This window comes from Bos indicus, chromosome 29, assembly GCF_029378745.1.
Source record: "Bos indicus isolate NIAB-ARS_2022 breed Sahiwal x Tharparkar chromosome 29, NIAB-ARS_B.indTharparkar_mat_pri_1.0, whole genome shotgun sequence".
NCBI classification, from domain to species: domain Eukaryota; kingdom Metazoa; phylum Chordata; class Mammalia; order Artiodactyla; family Bovidae; genus Bos; species Bos indicus.
In genome coordinates this window covers 50236296-50252292 of record NC_091788.1, presented here as the reverse complement: position 1 = coordinate 50252292, position 15997 = coordinate 50236296, and the positions used below count along the sequence as shown (strand labels likewise).

The 15997-nt window shown below is 59.3% G+C and overlaps 1 protein-coding gene across 2 annotated transcripts; it reads right to left on the bottom strand.

Moving 5' to 3' along the window:
* Window positions 1-2417: 2417 nt before the first annotated feature.
* Window positions 2418-15863, bottom strand: IFITM10 (interferon induced transmembrane protein 10). 2 transcript variants are annotated; one of them, XR_011564980.1, is made up of 4 exons: window positions 15705-15863; window positions 13354-13806; window positions 3932-4029; window positions 2886-3024 (listed from the first exon to the last, which is right to left on the bottom strand). XR_011564980.1 is itself a non-coding variant. In XM_070783091.1 (3 exons), exons 1-3 carry the CDS (start codon window positions 15846-15848, stop codon window positions 2875-2877), a joined length of 747 nt encoding a protein of 248 aa, XP_070639192.1. In that variant the 5' UTR covers window positions 15849-15863; the 3' UTR covers window positions 2418-2874. The 2 variants fall into 2 exon arrangements, 1 of the variants encoding a protein (XP_070639192.1); XM_070783091.1 differs by lacking the exon at window positions 3932-4029 and having other exon boundaries at window positions 2418-3024.
* Window positions 15864-15997: the final 134 nt, after the last annotated feature.

Sequence of the window (15997 nt, the reverse complement as noted above, 5' to 3'; positions counted from 1 at the left end):
GGCTCACGCGTGCCAGGCACTGCGGAAATCAGAGACGGGGAAGGAGTAGTGCAGGGGGTAGGGCGGTGCGCTGGAAGGTCGAGGAAGAACCCAGCCCTTGAGGAAGAGCAAAGACACAGACCTGGAAGCCAGAGACCGAGGTGGAGCCTGTGCCGCCCGCCGCCTGTGCGGGTGGGGGTCTGCCTGACCTGCGTGGTCCCTGCCTGGGCTCCACCCTCCCCTGAGCCCGAGGGGCAAGGCTGGCACCTCTGGGCTGCCTGCCTGCTCCCTGCTGCCCAGGACCGGACACGAGCTCCCGGGAGCCGAGGGCGCCTCTGCTGGCTGTGAGGAGACAGGAGCCCGAGGCCTGCCCTGGGCGGGCACGGCCCAGGGAGAAGCTGGCCGCGGCGGCCTAAACACGATGCCCTTCTCCCGGGACCTGTCCCCGGTGGGCAGTCATCCACCGGCACCCAAGGCGTGAGGACAGTGAGCCAAGGAAGCACTTCCCCTGCACTTTCCCCACCCTCGCCGGGCAGGACAGAGCCCTGGGGCACCAGGGCGAGTCCAGGCTGACCTGTGACCCACAGCGCACGCGAGGCCTCTCTCCCACGGCCGCAGCCCCCCCATCATGACTCCTCCCGGGACCCTGGGCTGCGGTGGGCATCCTCTTGGGCCTCACCCAGGAAGTGTTGAGAGCGCCTGCAACTGACCTTCAGGGCCGGCCAGGCACCCAGATGCTGTGTCCCCCAGCCCACCGCCAACCGCACCCCTGGCTCTGGCCCTCCGTGGAGACCTCCTGAAGGCTGGCCGCTCCCTTCCAGCCTGCCCTTCCGCACCGCCCCCTGGGGTCAGGGGTCAACACTTCCATGTCCCTGCGTCCCCTCCCCTTCCCTGCCCCCCAGTGCTCCTGTTCTCCTTCACAGCTATAGTCCAGCTCGCTCACCCATCTCTGCCTCTGTCCACCCAGGTCTCACCCCCTTGACCTGAAGCTTCCAGACTCAGGCCTGGTCTCCACTCTGAGCCCTGGGCCATGTCCTGGGGGTGCAGCCAGCACCCAGGTCCTTTATACTCCCACCTGGGAAGCGCTTCTCCAGGCCGAGGGGTCATAGCACTCCAAACCGCTACTCCCATGAGCCCTGCGCCCCACCTTGACTCCCTTTTCCCCTGAACGAGGACCCGTGGGATTCTAGCCTCCGGGCCCGCTGCCTCCTCCCAACCGAACACCAGCCGCATCCCACTCCAACTCCCACCGCGTGGACGCCCCTCCTGGCCCGCCACCTGGTCTTCCCCTCCCACCCCTGGGCAGCGAAGCACAGCTGAGCCATGCCTGGTACCCCGGACCATCAACCACCAAAGCCAGCCGGGCGTACACCTCCCCGGAGACCAGCGGCCGTCCCGATGACCCACTTCCCCAGCAGGCACCATGGAGGGGGGTCTCTTCTCCGAGCGAGGCCCGAAGGGAAGCCCGCACTCCCAGGCCTGCACCCACATGCCTCCAAGCATTGCCCTGGTGAGGGACGCGGTCTATCTGGACACGGCCCTCGCTGCCCGCCCCGCCCCCTCTGTCTGTCCCCCTCCCACCCCCTAGGCGCCGGACCTGGCCCTCTGCATGCCCCCTCCCCAGCCCTCTCCCCTCTGTCCACCGCCCGGTTCTGGGAGGGGTGACCACCCCCCTCCTCCATAGCGCCCCTCCCAGCAACCCCACCCCTTCCTGGCTCCTTCCTCCCTCAAGGCCCCAAGTCCCAGGGGGCTTCAGGCCCCTTCAGGAGCTGTCCTCCCCGCCCCCCGGGGGGGCTTGTCTCAAACTGTCCCCTTCCTCAGTCTCCCAGTCTCAACGCTCAGCTGCCCCGCCAGCCCCACCATCCATGCTGGAGACACAGGCGCCCTTCCTGGCTCCCCCCGGCCCGCCTCCAGCCGGTCCCCAAACTCTCCCCCTCGCCCCCCGAGACCCTCCCAGTGCCCCCCCTCAGCCCACTGCCCGCACTCCCAAGTGCCCACTTCTGGCCACAGCCTACGTCCAGCCAAGCCAGCCCTGACCCTCAGCGCCACCTCAGAGCCCTGCGTGTGCCAGGCTCGCCTGGAGGCCTCGCATGCGGCTCCCGGTGCCCGAGAGGGACTGGGCGCGGCAGTCACTGCCCCGGTGCTCCCTCCTGCTGTTGGGCTTTGCCAGTTCTCACTCTCTGCCAGGAGGGCAGCTGTGCCTGCCCCTTTCCCTCCTCTCCAAGGAGGCAGCCACCAAAAGCCCCCTCAGTCCCATCCTGCAGAGCAGGCAGAAGACCCCCAGGGTTACAGGGTGGACGATCCCTGGAAAAGTCAGCTGGGTGCGGCACTCAGGACCCCCAGGCAGTGCCTGAATGGGGTTCCCGAAGCCTCCGAATCCCACCTGCCTGGGGGCGGGGGTGGGGGGTGGCTAGGAGACGGGGCCATAGCTGGGCGAGTATTTTCGAGTATTTTATTGGAGGTTCACAGATGCAAGAGCTCCGAGCAGGGTCACAGCTTGGAGGAGGTGGGGTCGTGGGGGGAGTGAGCCCCCAGATGCTGGCAGGCCCCCGCCCCACCCTGGGAGGCCCCATACGGGCCCTTCTTGCAGGGTGTCAGGTCTGAGGGGCCTCGGGAGCCCGGGTGGGGGCACAGGCAGGGAGAGGGGGCAGCCACTCAAAGCCGGGGTGCAGCAGCACAGGCAGAAACCCAGGGGCCCCCAGAAACGGGCAGGGGGCCAAGAGGCAGAGAGGCCGGGGCAGCACGAAGCTCGCTGCCCCCTTGACAGACGAAGCTTCCAATGGCCCCACTGCCTGGCTCACAGCTTTGGGGTCAGGGGGTGCCCAGGGCGGACGCCCGGCTCTGCTCTGGCCATGTCTCAGGGCCGCGTGTCCCGCTGGTGTGCCCACTGGGGCCTCAGTAGTCGGTGAGCGGGTACCGCAGGAAGATGAAGACCAGGATGATGCAGGAGGCGGCCAGCGCGGAGCTCGTGATGTTGAACAGCCGTGCCGTCTTGGCGTCCTCCACCGCCCCATTCAGGTCGTTGAGGAGCTTCTTGTCCCGGACCTGAAGCCAGGAGCAGTAAGACCAGCAGTCAGGGCTGAGAGTGGACACACGGGCCAGGCGGGAGGGCCTGAGGCAGAGGGCCCAGGAGAGGGTAGCCCTGAGCCTGGGTCAGTTCCCGATTCCTGACCACCACACGGGGCTACTGCCCAAGGATGTCCTTTCTGGGTGGAAACGTGCGCTGGACTTTGGGGGCGGGGCGGGGGAGGCTTAGGGGCATCAGATCTGAAACTTACTCTCAGTTTATGAGACAAATAACCTGTATTTAACAGGTGGCATCAGTGGTAAAGAATCTGCCTGCCAATGCAGGAGACATCAAGAGACGTGGCTTAATCCCTGGGTCAGAAAGACCCCCTGGAGGAAGGTGTGGCATCTGCTCCTGTATCCTTGCCTGGAGAACCCCACGAACAGAGGAGGGCTGAACCCCTGGAGGGCTACGGTCCTTGGGGTCACAAGGAGTCGGACGTGACTGGGTGAGTGAGCACACACGCAGAAGAGACACTGGATGTGGTGAACTATTAACTGCTGGGGGTCTGGGTGAAGGGCATGCAGGGGTTCTTGTATCTCCTTTCTGGTAACTTTTAGGTAAATCTAAAACACTTAGGGGACTTCCCTGGTGGCCCAGCGGCTAGGACTCTACACTCCCAATGCAGAGGCCCGGGCTGGATCCCTGGTCAGGGAGCGAGATCCCACATCCTGCTGCATTCACACGCTGCAACGAAGACCCAGCACAGCCAAATAAACACATAAATAAAATAAATATTAAAGACATAGAACTATTTATAATAACACGGGTTGTTGATGCTGTTTTACGTACTTGAAAGTTGCTAAGAGGGTAAAAATTCAGTGTTCTTACTACCAAAAAAATTAAAAACAGGTAATTATGAGAAGTGATGGAGTGCTAACTAACCCTGCTGTAGAAACCACTCCACGCGACGCACACGTGTCAGGTCATCGCGTACACCTTAAGCGTGTTCAGTGTCACGGGTCGACTCTACGCCACCAGCTCTGGGAAAATAGACGGAAGAGGAAGCTGGCCTCAGAGAGTCTGTGACTGGGTGAGGGGGCGTCACAAGTGTGTGCTGACTTGACTGGTTCCGCCTCACTTACAGTTAACTGGGGCTCCCTGAGGACACACGCTGTGGACAAGGGGCAGCCCCCGGGGCCTCGAGACGGGATATTAAAGTGAACGGGGGCCTCCCTGGTGGGCCAGGGGTTGAGAAGCTGCCTTCCAATGCAGGGGACGTGGTTAGATCTCGGTCATGAAACTAAGACCACTTGCCATGGGGCAACTCAGCCCATGCACCGCAAGCGAAGCCCCCACGCTGGAGCTAGAAAGCCCGCCTGATGCAGCGAAGACCCAGCACAGCCACACTCACGCCCAAGTGAGAGGAGCGGCCTGCAGTCCAATAAGTCCCAGGGAGCCACAGACAGCGGTGGGCCTACTCCCAAGATCCTCGGGCTGGGAAGGAGTGTCCCTGGGGAGGCGCCCCTGGCCTCATCCAGGCCAGGTCTTAGGAGTCCCCTTTCCTCCCACCTTCTCCTTCCACAGAGCCCAGAGAGGTGCAGGTCTGAGCATACTGCAAGCAGAGCCTGGGAGGAGGAAGAAAGGGAGCAAGGAGAGAGACAGGAGAGGCAGGAAGAGAAAGTCTTTGCATCAGCAGATTGGTGGATGGGTGGGTGGGTGGATGGATGGATGGATGGATGGGTGGATGGATGGGTGCGTGGATAGATGGATGGGTGGGTGGGTGGGTGGATGGATAGATGGATGGATGGATGGATGGGTGGATACATGGATGGATGGGTGGATGGGTGGGTGGGTGGATGGGTGAATGGATGGGTGGATGGGTGGATGGATGGATGGATGGAAGGATGGGTGGGTGGATGGGGGGATGGATGGATGGGTGGATGGATGGATGGGTGGATGGGTGAATGGATGGATGGATGGGTGGGGGGGATGGGTGGATGGGGGGATGGGTGGATAGATGGATGTGTGGGTGGGTGGATGGATAGGTGAATAGATGGAAGGATGGTTGGGTGGATAGATGGATGGGTGGGTATATGGACAAAAGGCAGGGCCTGGGTTAGGCAGATAGATGGCACTGATGTCTGGCTGCCTGGAGGGTGGAGGATGGATGGCAAGCTAACACAGGGAGACATAGATGCACAGGAGGGTGGGAGTGTGTAGGGGTGGATGGACTTCCTGTGGACACTCAGGAAAGAACCCAGGGAGCAGGGATGTTTGGGTAAAGCCCAGGAGAGCGTGGAGAGATGGTCATACGCTGACTTGCAGGGAAAACAGGTGTCTAAAGACAAAGCTCCCAGGTGTAGATGTGCTGAGTTCTACCAGAGGAATAACCAGAGGCCAGTGTGAGGAGAGCAGAACCCAGAGGAGAGTGGAGGGGGGCTTAAAATCAGAGAGGAGACTGTCAAGGAGCAATTTGTGTGGGGCTTCATAGGCACTTTTTAGCAGAAAACAGGCAGGCTCTGGAGTTTTTTACTCTGATAATTCTGGATGCTGTGTGTAGAACATACTGCAGGGGCAGAGGCTGGAGAAAAGCAGAAAAGAGGCTCCCTTAACAGCCCAGGTGAGTGGGCAGGGTGGGTCATGTCAGGTCAGTAGACATGAAGGTGGTAAGAACTGACCGTTTTCTGGGTCTATTTTGAAGACACAGCTGACAGTATTTACTGGGATCAGATGTGCAGTGTGATAAAAAAAGAAAGGAATTTGAGATGATTGCAAGGCTTTTTGATCTACTGAAATAAGGGGGTTGTAGGGCACTCCAGGAGGAGAACGCTTGTGAGCAATTCAGTAGTTTGACTTTTGACGTGAAGCTAGAAATGTCTTCTAGACATACAGCTAGGTATTTTGAGCAGGTAGGTTTTGTAGAGCCTAGTTTAGGGGTAAGGTCTAGGGCAGAGATACAAATTGGAGGAGCATCAACATAAAGATGCCACTTAAAGCTCTGAGACTGGACGAGAGCACCAAGGGACTGAGCGCCGACGACGGGAAGAGGAGGACCAAGGACCACGCCTGGGAGCACCCCGTTAGGAGATCGGGAAGCAAGAGGCAGTGAGGAGGGGAGGCTGAGATGAGCGGGCGAGAAAAGCAGAAGAAACAGGGCTTCCCTGGTGGTCCAGAGGTTAAGAATCTGCCTTCCAACGCAGGGAACATGGGTTCGATCCCTGGTTGGGGAATTAAGGTCCCACGTGCCGAGGGGCAGCTAAGCCTGTGCTGCAACTAGAGAAGCCCGTGTGCTGCAATGAAGACCCAGAGTAGCCGCCCCCTCAAAAAAAAAAAAAAAAAAACAGAGCAGAAGAAAGGCAAAGAGGAAGGAAGGATGGCGGTGGGTGCAATGGGCTGAAGGAGGAGGAATAAACATGGAGGAGCGGAGTGGATAAACGGATGCGTAGCACAGGGCAGAGAGGTCGCTGGACGATGGTGGCTGGATAAGGGAAAGAGAAGGAAGGCCCTTTGGCGAGTGAACAGACTGATGGATGGGTAACTGGGTAAGTCAACTGAAGCAAGGAAATGAGAAAAATGGGAGCATGAGCAGGCGGATAAATGGATGGTAATATACACGCTCTCTGATGAGCGTGTATGTTACTGGGGTGACAGAGTGTGTGTGACGGGAAGGGAGGGAAGATGGGTGGACGGGTGGACAGACGAACTGACGCCAGCTCCAGAGCGGACTACCTGGATGGACATGGTAAGCAACTGGGAGAAAGGAGTAGAGGAAAGACAGGGAAGGCGAATACACAAACGGATGAATGAGCAACTTAATTTAGAGGTGATTGAACAGGAAGCGTGAATAAATGAAAGGAGGAGACAGAAATGTACTGATGGCCGGCAGATGACTGGCTGGGGCGGTGGGGGGTGGATACAAGGTCACGAAGAGGAAAAAGTCGAGAGAGAAGAAGGATCGACAAATCCAAGTTTTAATGGATGAACGATTAGCTGTACTGATAGAAGGGGTGGCTAGATAGCGAGAAAGGGTGGAGAAGAGCAGAAAAGAAGGCTGTACAGTTGGATGAGTGAATGAGTAAAGGGAGAGATGGATAGAAAGTGCAGTAAGCTAGAGAGGAAGACATGAGTGAATGAACAGGCAGGAGGTGATGACCAGCTGTGGCCTCCCTGGTCCAGTGGTTTTGACTCTGTGCTGCCAGTGCCGGGGCTCAGGTTCAATCCCTGGTCTGGGAAGTAGGATCCCGCGTGCCACAGAGCACGGCCAAAACATGCTTTAAAAAAAGAAATAAATAAAAGCAAAAGCAAACAAATGGTACCTGATTAAACTTAAAAGCTTTTTGCACAGCGAAGGGAAAGCAAAAGCAGGTGAAAAGACAACCCTCAGAATGGGAGAAAATAATAGCAAATGAAACAACTGACAAAGGATTAATTTCCAAAATATGCAAGCAGCTCATGCAACTCCAGGCCAGAAAAACAAACCACCTCATCAAAAAGTGGGAAAAGGCCTACACAGACATTTCTCCAACGAAGACACACAGATGGCTGACAAACGCGTGAAGAGATGCTCAACATCGCTCATTATTAGAGAAACGCAAATCAAAACCACCGTGAGATACCACCTCACACAGCTCAGAATGACCCTCGTCAAAAAGTCTACAAACCATAAACGCTGGAGAGGGTGTGGAGAAAAGGGAACGCTCCTGCACTGTTGGTGGGAATGTAAACTGATAGAGACACTGTGGAAGACGGTAGGGAGATTCCTTAAAAACTAGGAATAAAACCACCATATGATGGTATCACTGACTCGATGGACGTGAGTCTAAGTGAACTCCGGGAGTTGGTGATGGACAGGGAGGCCTGGCGTGCTGGGGTGCTGCGATTCATGGGGTCGCAAAGAGTCAGACACGACTGAGTGACTGAACTGAACTGATGATCCAGCAATCCCACTCCTAGGCATATACCCTGAGGAAACCAAAGTTGAAAAAGACCCATGTATCCCGTTGTTCATTGAAGCACTCTTTACAATAGCTAGAACATGAAGCAACCTAGATGTCCATCGACAGATGAATGGATAAAGAAGTTGTGTTACATATACACTACGGAATATTACTCGGCCATAAGAAGGAATGCATTCGAGTCAGTTCTAATGAGGTGGATGAACCTAGGGCCTACTATACAGAGTGAAGTAAGTCAGAAAGAGAAAGATAAATATTGTATTCCAATGCATATATATGGAATCTAGAAAAATGGTACTGAAGAATTTATTTGCAGGACATCAACGGAGAAACAGACAGAGAATAGGCTGATGGACATGGGGAGAGGGGAGGAGAGGGTGAGGTGTATGGAGACAGTAACACGGAAACTTACACTGCCATATGTAAGCTAGAGAGCCATTGGGAATTTGCTTTCTGGCTCAGGAAACTCAAACAGGGGCTCTGTATCAACCTAGAGGGATGCGATGGGAGGGAGACGGGAGGGAGGTTCAAGAGGGAGGGGATGTATGTGTACCTATGGCTGATTCATGGTGAGGGTTGACAGAAAACAACAGAAGTCTGTAAATCAATTATCCTTCAATAAAAAATAAATTAATTAAAAAAAAAGAAAAATGGCGATGACTATAGAAAGAAGAGTGTAACGAGTCAAAGGTCCAGGAAACGAACCTGATGGCGACCCCGAGGAATTTACCTGGTGCCTCTGCCCCTGTTTCCTCATCTGCAGTTAGCCGCACCAGTCTCATAGGGTTTTGCTGCTGCTGCTAAGTCGCTTCAGTCGTGTCCAACTCTGTGCGACCCCCGAGACGGCAGCCCACCAGGTTCCCCCATCTCTGGGATTCTCCAAGCAAGAACACTGGAGTGGGTTGCCATTTCCTTCTCCAAGGCATGGAAGTGAAAAGTGAAAGTGAAGTCACTTAGTCGTGTCCGACTCTTAGTGACCCCATGGACTGCAGCCTACCAGGCTCCTCCGTCCATGGGATTTTCCAGGCAAGAGTACTGGAGTGGGGTGCCATTGCCTTCTCCAATAGGGTTTTGCTACCTTTAAATAAAATATTACATTTAATTAAATAATGAGACATGCTTAGAACAGTGCCTAGAATATAAAAGTTCAATAAATAACTGGTGCTGTTTGGTGGTTATTGGTATTTGCTGGCTTTTTGTTACTACTATTATTGCTATTAATGAGTAAGGGGGGAAACAGATGAACCCAGGGCAGAAAAAGATTAGATGGCAAGCTGGGTGGATGGAAAGAGTAAGACTGATGGATGAGGTTGGTGGATAAACAGCGGGAGGAAAGGCAGAAAGAAAAGACAGAAGGAACATGAATTTAGTAAGTAAGTGAATGAGTGAATCTACGGATGGTTGGCAGCGTGGAAGAGAAACTCTGGAAGGAAGGAAGATGAATATATGAATTTATAGAGAGAAAATGGACGGGCAAAGAGTTGAAAGGGTGGAAACATGAGTGCATGCGTTGGTGGGTGGACAAGGTGAGCAAGGGTCTTTTCCTTGCAAACCTGTTCCTTCTACGGCCTCCTTCCTCATGTGCGAATGGCACCTCCGTTCTCTCAACAGATCAGATGAATGTCCTTTGAGCTCCTGGGCGGCTCAGAGGTAAGGAATCTGCTTGCAATGCAGGAGACGCAGGTTCCATCCCTGGGTGGGGAAGATCCCCTGGAGAAGGAAATGGCACCCCAGTCCAGTATTCTTGCCTGGGAAACCCCATGGACAGGGGAGCCTCGTGGGCTACAGTCCGTGGGGTCGCAGAGAGTTGGACATGACTGAGCAACTCAACAACAGCAGTCTTAGGCTCTTCTCTCTTTTCCCTCACCTCATGCCCAACCCACCAGGATAGTCTACTGACTTTTCCTTTAAAATACGGGATCTGCTTCCACTCTCTGCTCCCACCTTCTGAACCAAGACTTGACTGAGGCAATAGCCTTTGATCTGGTCCCCAGCTCCGCAACTCCTTAAGCCCTTATGGGCTATCTCCCCCAGTAACAAGGGCAATCTTTTAAAATATAAGCCACATAATATTGACTCTTTGTTTAAAATTCATCCAAGATTTCACTCAAAACAAAATCCTACTGGGGCAGACACAATGCACGTGGTCTGGCCCAGTACACCCCCATTCTGGACCAGGTCCAAGGCTCACCCCCACGCCAGCTACGCTGGTCCCTGAACCTGGCTTTGCCTCGGGGCTTTTGTAATACCCAGTCCATTTTCCTGGAATATGCTTTCCCAGATGCATTTATGGCTACTGCATGAATTCATTCAGGTTTAGACTAAAATATAATCTCATCAAAGAGGCCTTCCTTGCCCACTGTATATAAAATAGCACCTCGTATATCCTTGACGATGCTTCATTTATTGTTCATAGCTGACATTACCACCTGACTCACGTAAGTGTAAGTTTTATTATTGTCTGACTGCTGGCCAGGATGTAAGCTCTTCTAGACAGGGATCACGTGTTGCTTGTCACTTACTAGGAACGAGACAATTATTTATTACTCGTGGGATCAATGGGTGGAGAGTGACAGGGTGCTGAAGTGTCTGAATGAACTGATGACCGGGTGACTGACTAGAAGAGGTTAATGAATGGCTATGGCGGCTACACGAGAGTCAGGGAGGGACAGGGTGGAAGAAGACGTCAGGCGCGAGACTTGGAGCACGGGCAGATGAATCAATACACAGATTCAGGGAAGCCGGTAGATGAAGGTGTCGAGGAAAGACGGGGCAGGAGGAAAGAGATGACACGCATCCATGAAGGTGTGTGGGCCACAGACAGAGCCCTGATGGACGCACCAGGTGGGTGGCGGGTGGGGGAGGGGCTGAAGAAAGTGCTACACAGCGTGGATGGAGGAGTGAATGGGAGGCTGGAGGAGGGCGTGGGGTGAGCAAATGGGTGGGAGAAAAGAGAATAGGAGGAAGCGAAGGTGAGAGCGGGCCGTGCGGGGCCTGGAGCACCAGCAGGAGGGGCTGGACTCCTCCCAACCGAGAAGGGGGGCTGGCGGTCGTCGTGAGCCCTGTCTGGGCCACCCACCCCCACAGCACAGGCCGCGGCCCCAGGCTCCCGTCTGTGGCCACGCCTGCCCAGACGGACCTGGCTGCGCCCGAGGGGGGCTGTGGGGACACGGCAGGCCATCCTGCCCCTGGCGCTCCCGGGAATGCCGTTTTGTTCGGCCGTGCTCTGCGAGTGGAGGAGGGGATGGGTTCAGTGACGCAGGTCAGCGCTCGGAGGGATCCAGGGAGTCCAGGAGTCCAGCCAAGGCCCCCTGACCCCAAGGCCGTGAGGTGCCCTTGCAAGTGCCCGCGACTGGCTGCAAACAATGTCCGGAGCAGCAGGCCAGGAGACGTGCAGCCGGACAGACAGATGGCCGAACTCCCGGGTGCGGGAGCCCGGGCCAGCAGGCCCGCCTGTCCCTCTGCCGGGGACAGAGGCAGCTTGCCTTGCTGGCTGCCCATGCCGCTCCCCAGTAAGTCCCATGCCTCTCTGCTCCGAGAGCCCACAGGGAGGATGTGGGGGAGCGCCCGGCTGGAGGCACAGTGGGGCTCCTTCTGCCTCTTAGAAGCACCATCTCCCACCCCCCACCCCAGCGCAGAGCCTTGCACTCAGTTCAGAAACCTGTGACCTACCTACAACCCACGGCAGATGGGCCTGCCCGGGGCCCGCCGGCACCCACAGGAGCCTCACAGCCACGCCCAGGTCCACGGGCTGCTGGCGGGACTGGCAGGAGGGCCCCGGAGGCAGAGCTGAGGCTGGGGGGCTTCCCCCGGCCTCCCTGGGACCCCCTTCCTTTTGCTGCCTCTAAAGCACACATGCACACTCATGCACACACAGTTGTACACACGCGCATAGACACACTCATACACTCACACATCCACACATACAATTACTCGCACATGCTCGCTGATACCTATATGCACACACACACACAGTACACACAGTTACACACACATGCACACTCACACCCTCACACAGATACACGTGCATTCTCACGCCTGCACATCTCAAGCACACACATACATGCTCACACCTATATGCACGCACACACTCTTGCACACACACTCATGCCCTCGTGCACACTCACACGTGCCCACACGCATGCACACTCACTGGACACAGTTCCTGTCCGATGGAGCCCAGGGCTGGGTACACTAGCCTGGAGATGAACGCGTGAGCAGCGGGGGGATGGAGGCCCTGAGGATGAGTCAGGAGGCGGGAAGGCCAGGTGGCCAGGCCGTGTGACGCTGGGACAGGGACGGGTGGGGGGTGCTCCATGCTCAGAGCAGCAAGCAGAGCTGTCCCAGCCTCCGTCCCCCCGGGTGCCAGCCCCTCCTCTGCCTCTAGCCTGCCCTCCCCAGTGTTCCCGCTCCCCACCCCTGCCTCGGGCAGCTGCAATCAGTGAAATGCGCCCGCCCGGACGCTCAAATCTGGGCCCAGGAAAAGGGATGACCTGGCGAGATGAGAGCCCAGCCCTTGGGGAAGCGGGAGGAGACAGGGAGGCCCGGGTCTCCCTCTGCCCCTCCGCGGGTTGGGCTCCAGCAGCCCCAGGCTCTTGGGTCTTGACGCACCCGCAGGGATCTCCGGACCCCAAGTGTGAGTCAACCACAGCTCCCTTCCCCCATTTCGGTCCATTTTTCTCCGCTGCGCCCTCGAGGGTGGGGAGCAGGGGATGGGGGTATCCTGTCTGCTCCGCTCCGGCAGCTCCCATCACAGCAGCGAGGGAAGGCCTTCTGAGAGCCGTGCACACCGAGGGTGCGGGGTCAGGCTGCATGGGACACACTCAGGCCTCCCTGCCCCGGCCTCCCCGCCCCATCCCCCCAGGATGGGTCACTGGAAAGCATGTGAGAGGGGCAGAGCAGTGGTGGGGGCAGCGCCCCGTCTGTCTGTCACAGCCCCCCTGAGTGCCTGCCTGGCGTCAGGCTCCCTGTGCGGGGCTGGGACAAGGTCTCCAGCAGTGACGTCAGCCCTCCTCCTATCAACAGGGGAAGGATTCCAAGCTCTCTTCACCTCCACGCTGGCTCCATCCTAATGCCCAGGGGCAGCTGCGCCCAGGCCTAATTCCCAGGTCTCTACACAGGGGACAGGACACTGAGGTCCCAACCCCAGAAGCCAAATTGGCCATGCAGAGACCCTGGCCCCGAGGACGCTGAGCCTGCCAGGACGCCCTGGAAGGTTCCCCAGCTCAGGATGCGATGGGCAGGCCTTCTGCTGTCCTGAGCTAGCTGGCCGACCTCTGCGTCTCCCTAGGTCCCCCAGCCTCTCCGCTATACCTGCTGCACCCACGGGCTTCTTTGTGAGGGAGGAGGGGCCAGCACCACTGCTCAGCTTTCCAGACCCCCAGCCCCTCCTCCATCCTCCTGGCTCACCTTGAGGGAGTAGGCCAGGGCGATGAAGCCCAGGCAGCAGAAGTTGAGGTAGACGAAGTTGAAGATGGACCAGAGGTAGTAGTCATTCACCTCCGTGGTGTCTGGGTAGACCTCGATGACGGTCGTGGGGTTCGTCATGGTCTTCTTCTCCGCCAGGTGCTTGCAGGCCGGGGGGGCACCGGCAGCCCGCACGCTGTCTGTCTTGCTGCTCTTGGACTCCATGGGGAACAGGGTGGGCGCCATGGGGGGTGAGGCCGAGGGCTCCGGGGCCGGGGCCGCCGGAGCCTGCAGAGCTGGGGGCTTGGACACGCAGGCGAAGCAGCCCTTGGGCGAACCTGCCGGGGGCCTCGGGATCCAGAAGGCCCCGTCCAGGGGGACTCGGGCTTCCTGGGTGCCGTCCGTGGTGCTGGCCGGGGCTCCCAGCAGGGCTGGGCACTGGGCGGGGCCCTGGGCCTGCAGGGAGGGGGAGACGAAGAATAAGCCGGGTCCTGATCACCCTATGGGCCCACCTTGGCCCCTACAGCCTCCCCCTTGCAGTCTCATAAACAGCTCCAGGGACACGGAAATCCCGCAGGGGCAGCCAGTTGCCGGCCACCACCTGCCTCCCCCACCGTCCCCCGCCCCATGCCAAAGCCCTCCGAGCAGCCTTGGCAGGGACAGCAGGGGCTTCCCAACACTTCACCCGCTGACACACAACAGCAACACTCCCACACTCCCCCAGCACCCGACCGACAGGCTCTCTCAGTAAACAACGCAAGCAGCACCCCAGACACGGCGCCCACACAGGGCACGCACGCCCACAATGACACGGCCTCTGCCAGGCTCGGCAGGCGGAGCGGAGCTCTGCCCGGCACCTGCACGCTGGCACAAGCTGACGCTTGGGACACAAACGCCAGCATCACCGCCCGGCTCTCCAGACACCAGCACACCCCGTGCGCCCAGAGAGGCCTCCAGGTAAACAAGCCCGCACTGTGACCCTCACACACACCGCGCCACAGGCCCCGACACAGTCGCGGAAGAATGAACCCGCCTCCCGCGGGGGCTCCGAACTCGCGCGCATCGCCCCTGCCCCCCGACCCGGCCCGGAGCAGCTCTGGGACCCCAAGCGCGCGCACTCGCCGGTCGCCAGGAGCAGACGCACAGCGACACTCTGCAAAACGAGCCGTCTCAGACCACGCGCCCTCGCCCCGCGCCGCCCCGGGGGTCCGGCAGCCGGGGCCCCGCGGCGCCCGCCCCCTGGCCCCCAGCCCGGCCCAGGTTTGCCGCAGCCGCGGGAAGACGCGCGCTCACCTACTGGCGACTCCTCGGCGGCCGGGCCCGACCCTGCGCTCGCTGCGCGCGTCCTTTGGCCGTCCCGCCGGTGGCTGGCTGGCCCGCCGCTCCGCGTCCCGGCGGCCCGACCTCGGCGCGGGGAGCGCGCGGGGCGGCGCGGGGAGGGGCGCGGGCTGGCAGCGCCGCTCCTCCGCTGCCTGCGCGCCCTCCGCAGCGCCAGGGCCGGCCGCCGGCTGCAGCCCAAACCTGACTCACGGCGGCGGCGGCGGCGGGCGCAGCCACCTCCCCGCCTCCTCCCGCCGGTGGGGTGGGCGCTGCGGGCGCCGGCCGAAAGTGGCGACCCTTGCGGGTGGGCAGAGCTGGGCAGGGATGGGCTCTCCCGCAGCGCCCAGCCCCGGCGCCCGCGCCACCTGCCTGCGTCTTCCGGATCCCACCCGCTCCCTGTGTCCTCCCTCTGGCTGAGCCCCCGGCCCCTCGCTGAGCCGTCCCACCTGTCTTTCCGGGGAGAGCCCCTTCCCCCTTCTGTGCTTCCCCCTGTCTCGCCCCGCCCCGGTTCCCAGGACCCTTCCCCTCTGTGCTGCCCCTTCTCTGCCCGGTGAGTTTCCTGCTCCATCTGGGCTCTCTCTGCGTCTAGTCCCAGGCCAGGTGGGTGCCTGGGCCTCCCCAAGCCCTCTGCCCACAGAGCCCTCTGCCCACAGTCTGTCTTCACGAAGTCAGTGCTCACGTCTAGCCAGGCTCCTGTCTGCGCGCCTGTCCCCACAGGACTCCGCTCCTATCCAAGCCCCCACCAGGGCCCTAGTTCCTCGTGAGTCTCAGGCCCCTCCCAGCCCCAGGGCCCCCAACTGCAGTCCTTCCCCAAGCAGGGTGCCCCTCGCCAGGCCCCCACCCGAGCCCCAACTCTGCCCAGTCTTGCCCCTGACCTGGCCGGGACTTCATCCTTCCTGAGTCCACCCCACCGAGTTCCCGCCCCCACTTTCCCCCAGATCTGAACTCAAGCTCCCCAAGCCCAGAGCCCCTGCTTGAGCCCAGGTAATGTCGCTCCCTCACAAAGTCTAGTCTTGGAGACCATGACCCCTCACCTGACAGGCCTCTTTGCCCCTGGGGCCAGGTGTCCCTTCCCAGGCCCGGTGACACTCATCCCCCTGGAGCTCAGGCCTCCCACCTGCCCAAGCTGCTCTGCGGGCTCTGTCACCCTCGCCCCCGTCCCAGGCCTCCAGCCCCATCTACGCCGCCTCCCTGCCATTCTGACACTTGCCCCACATTGGTTGCCCTTCCTGCAGTCGTCCCAACCACACCCTCGCCGTGGGGAAGCCCCAAACCCCTCCTCGCTGCGCAGGGGCCTCCGAGGTGGTCCTCCTCTCCAACCAGCCAC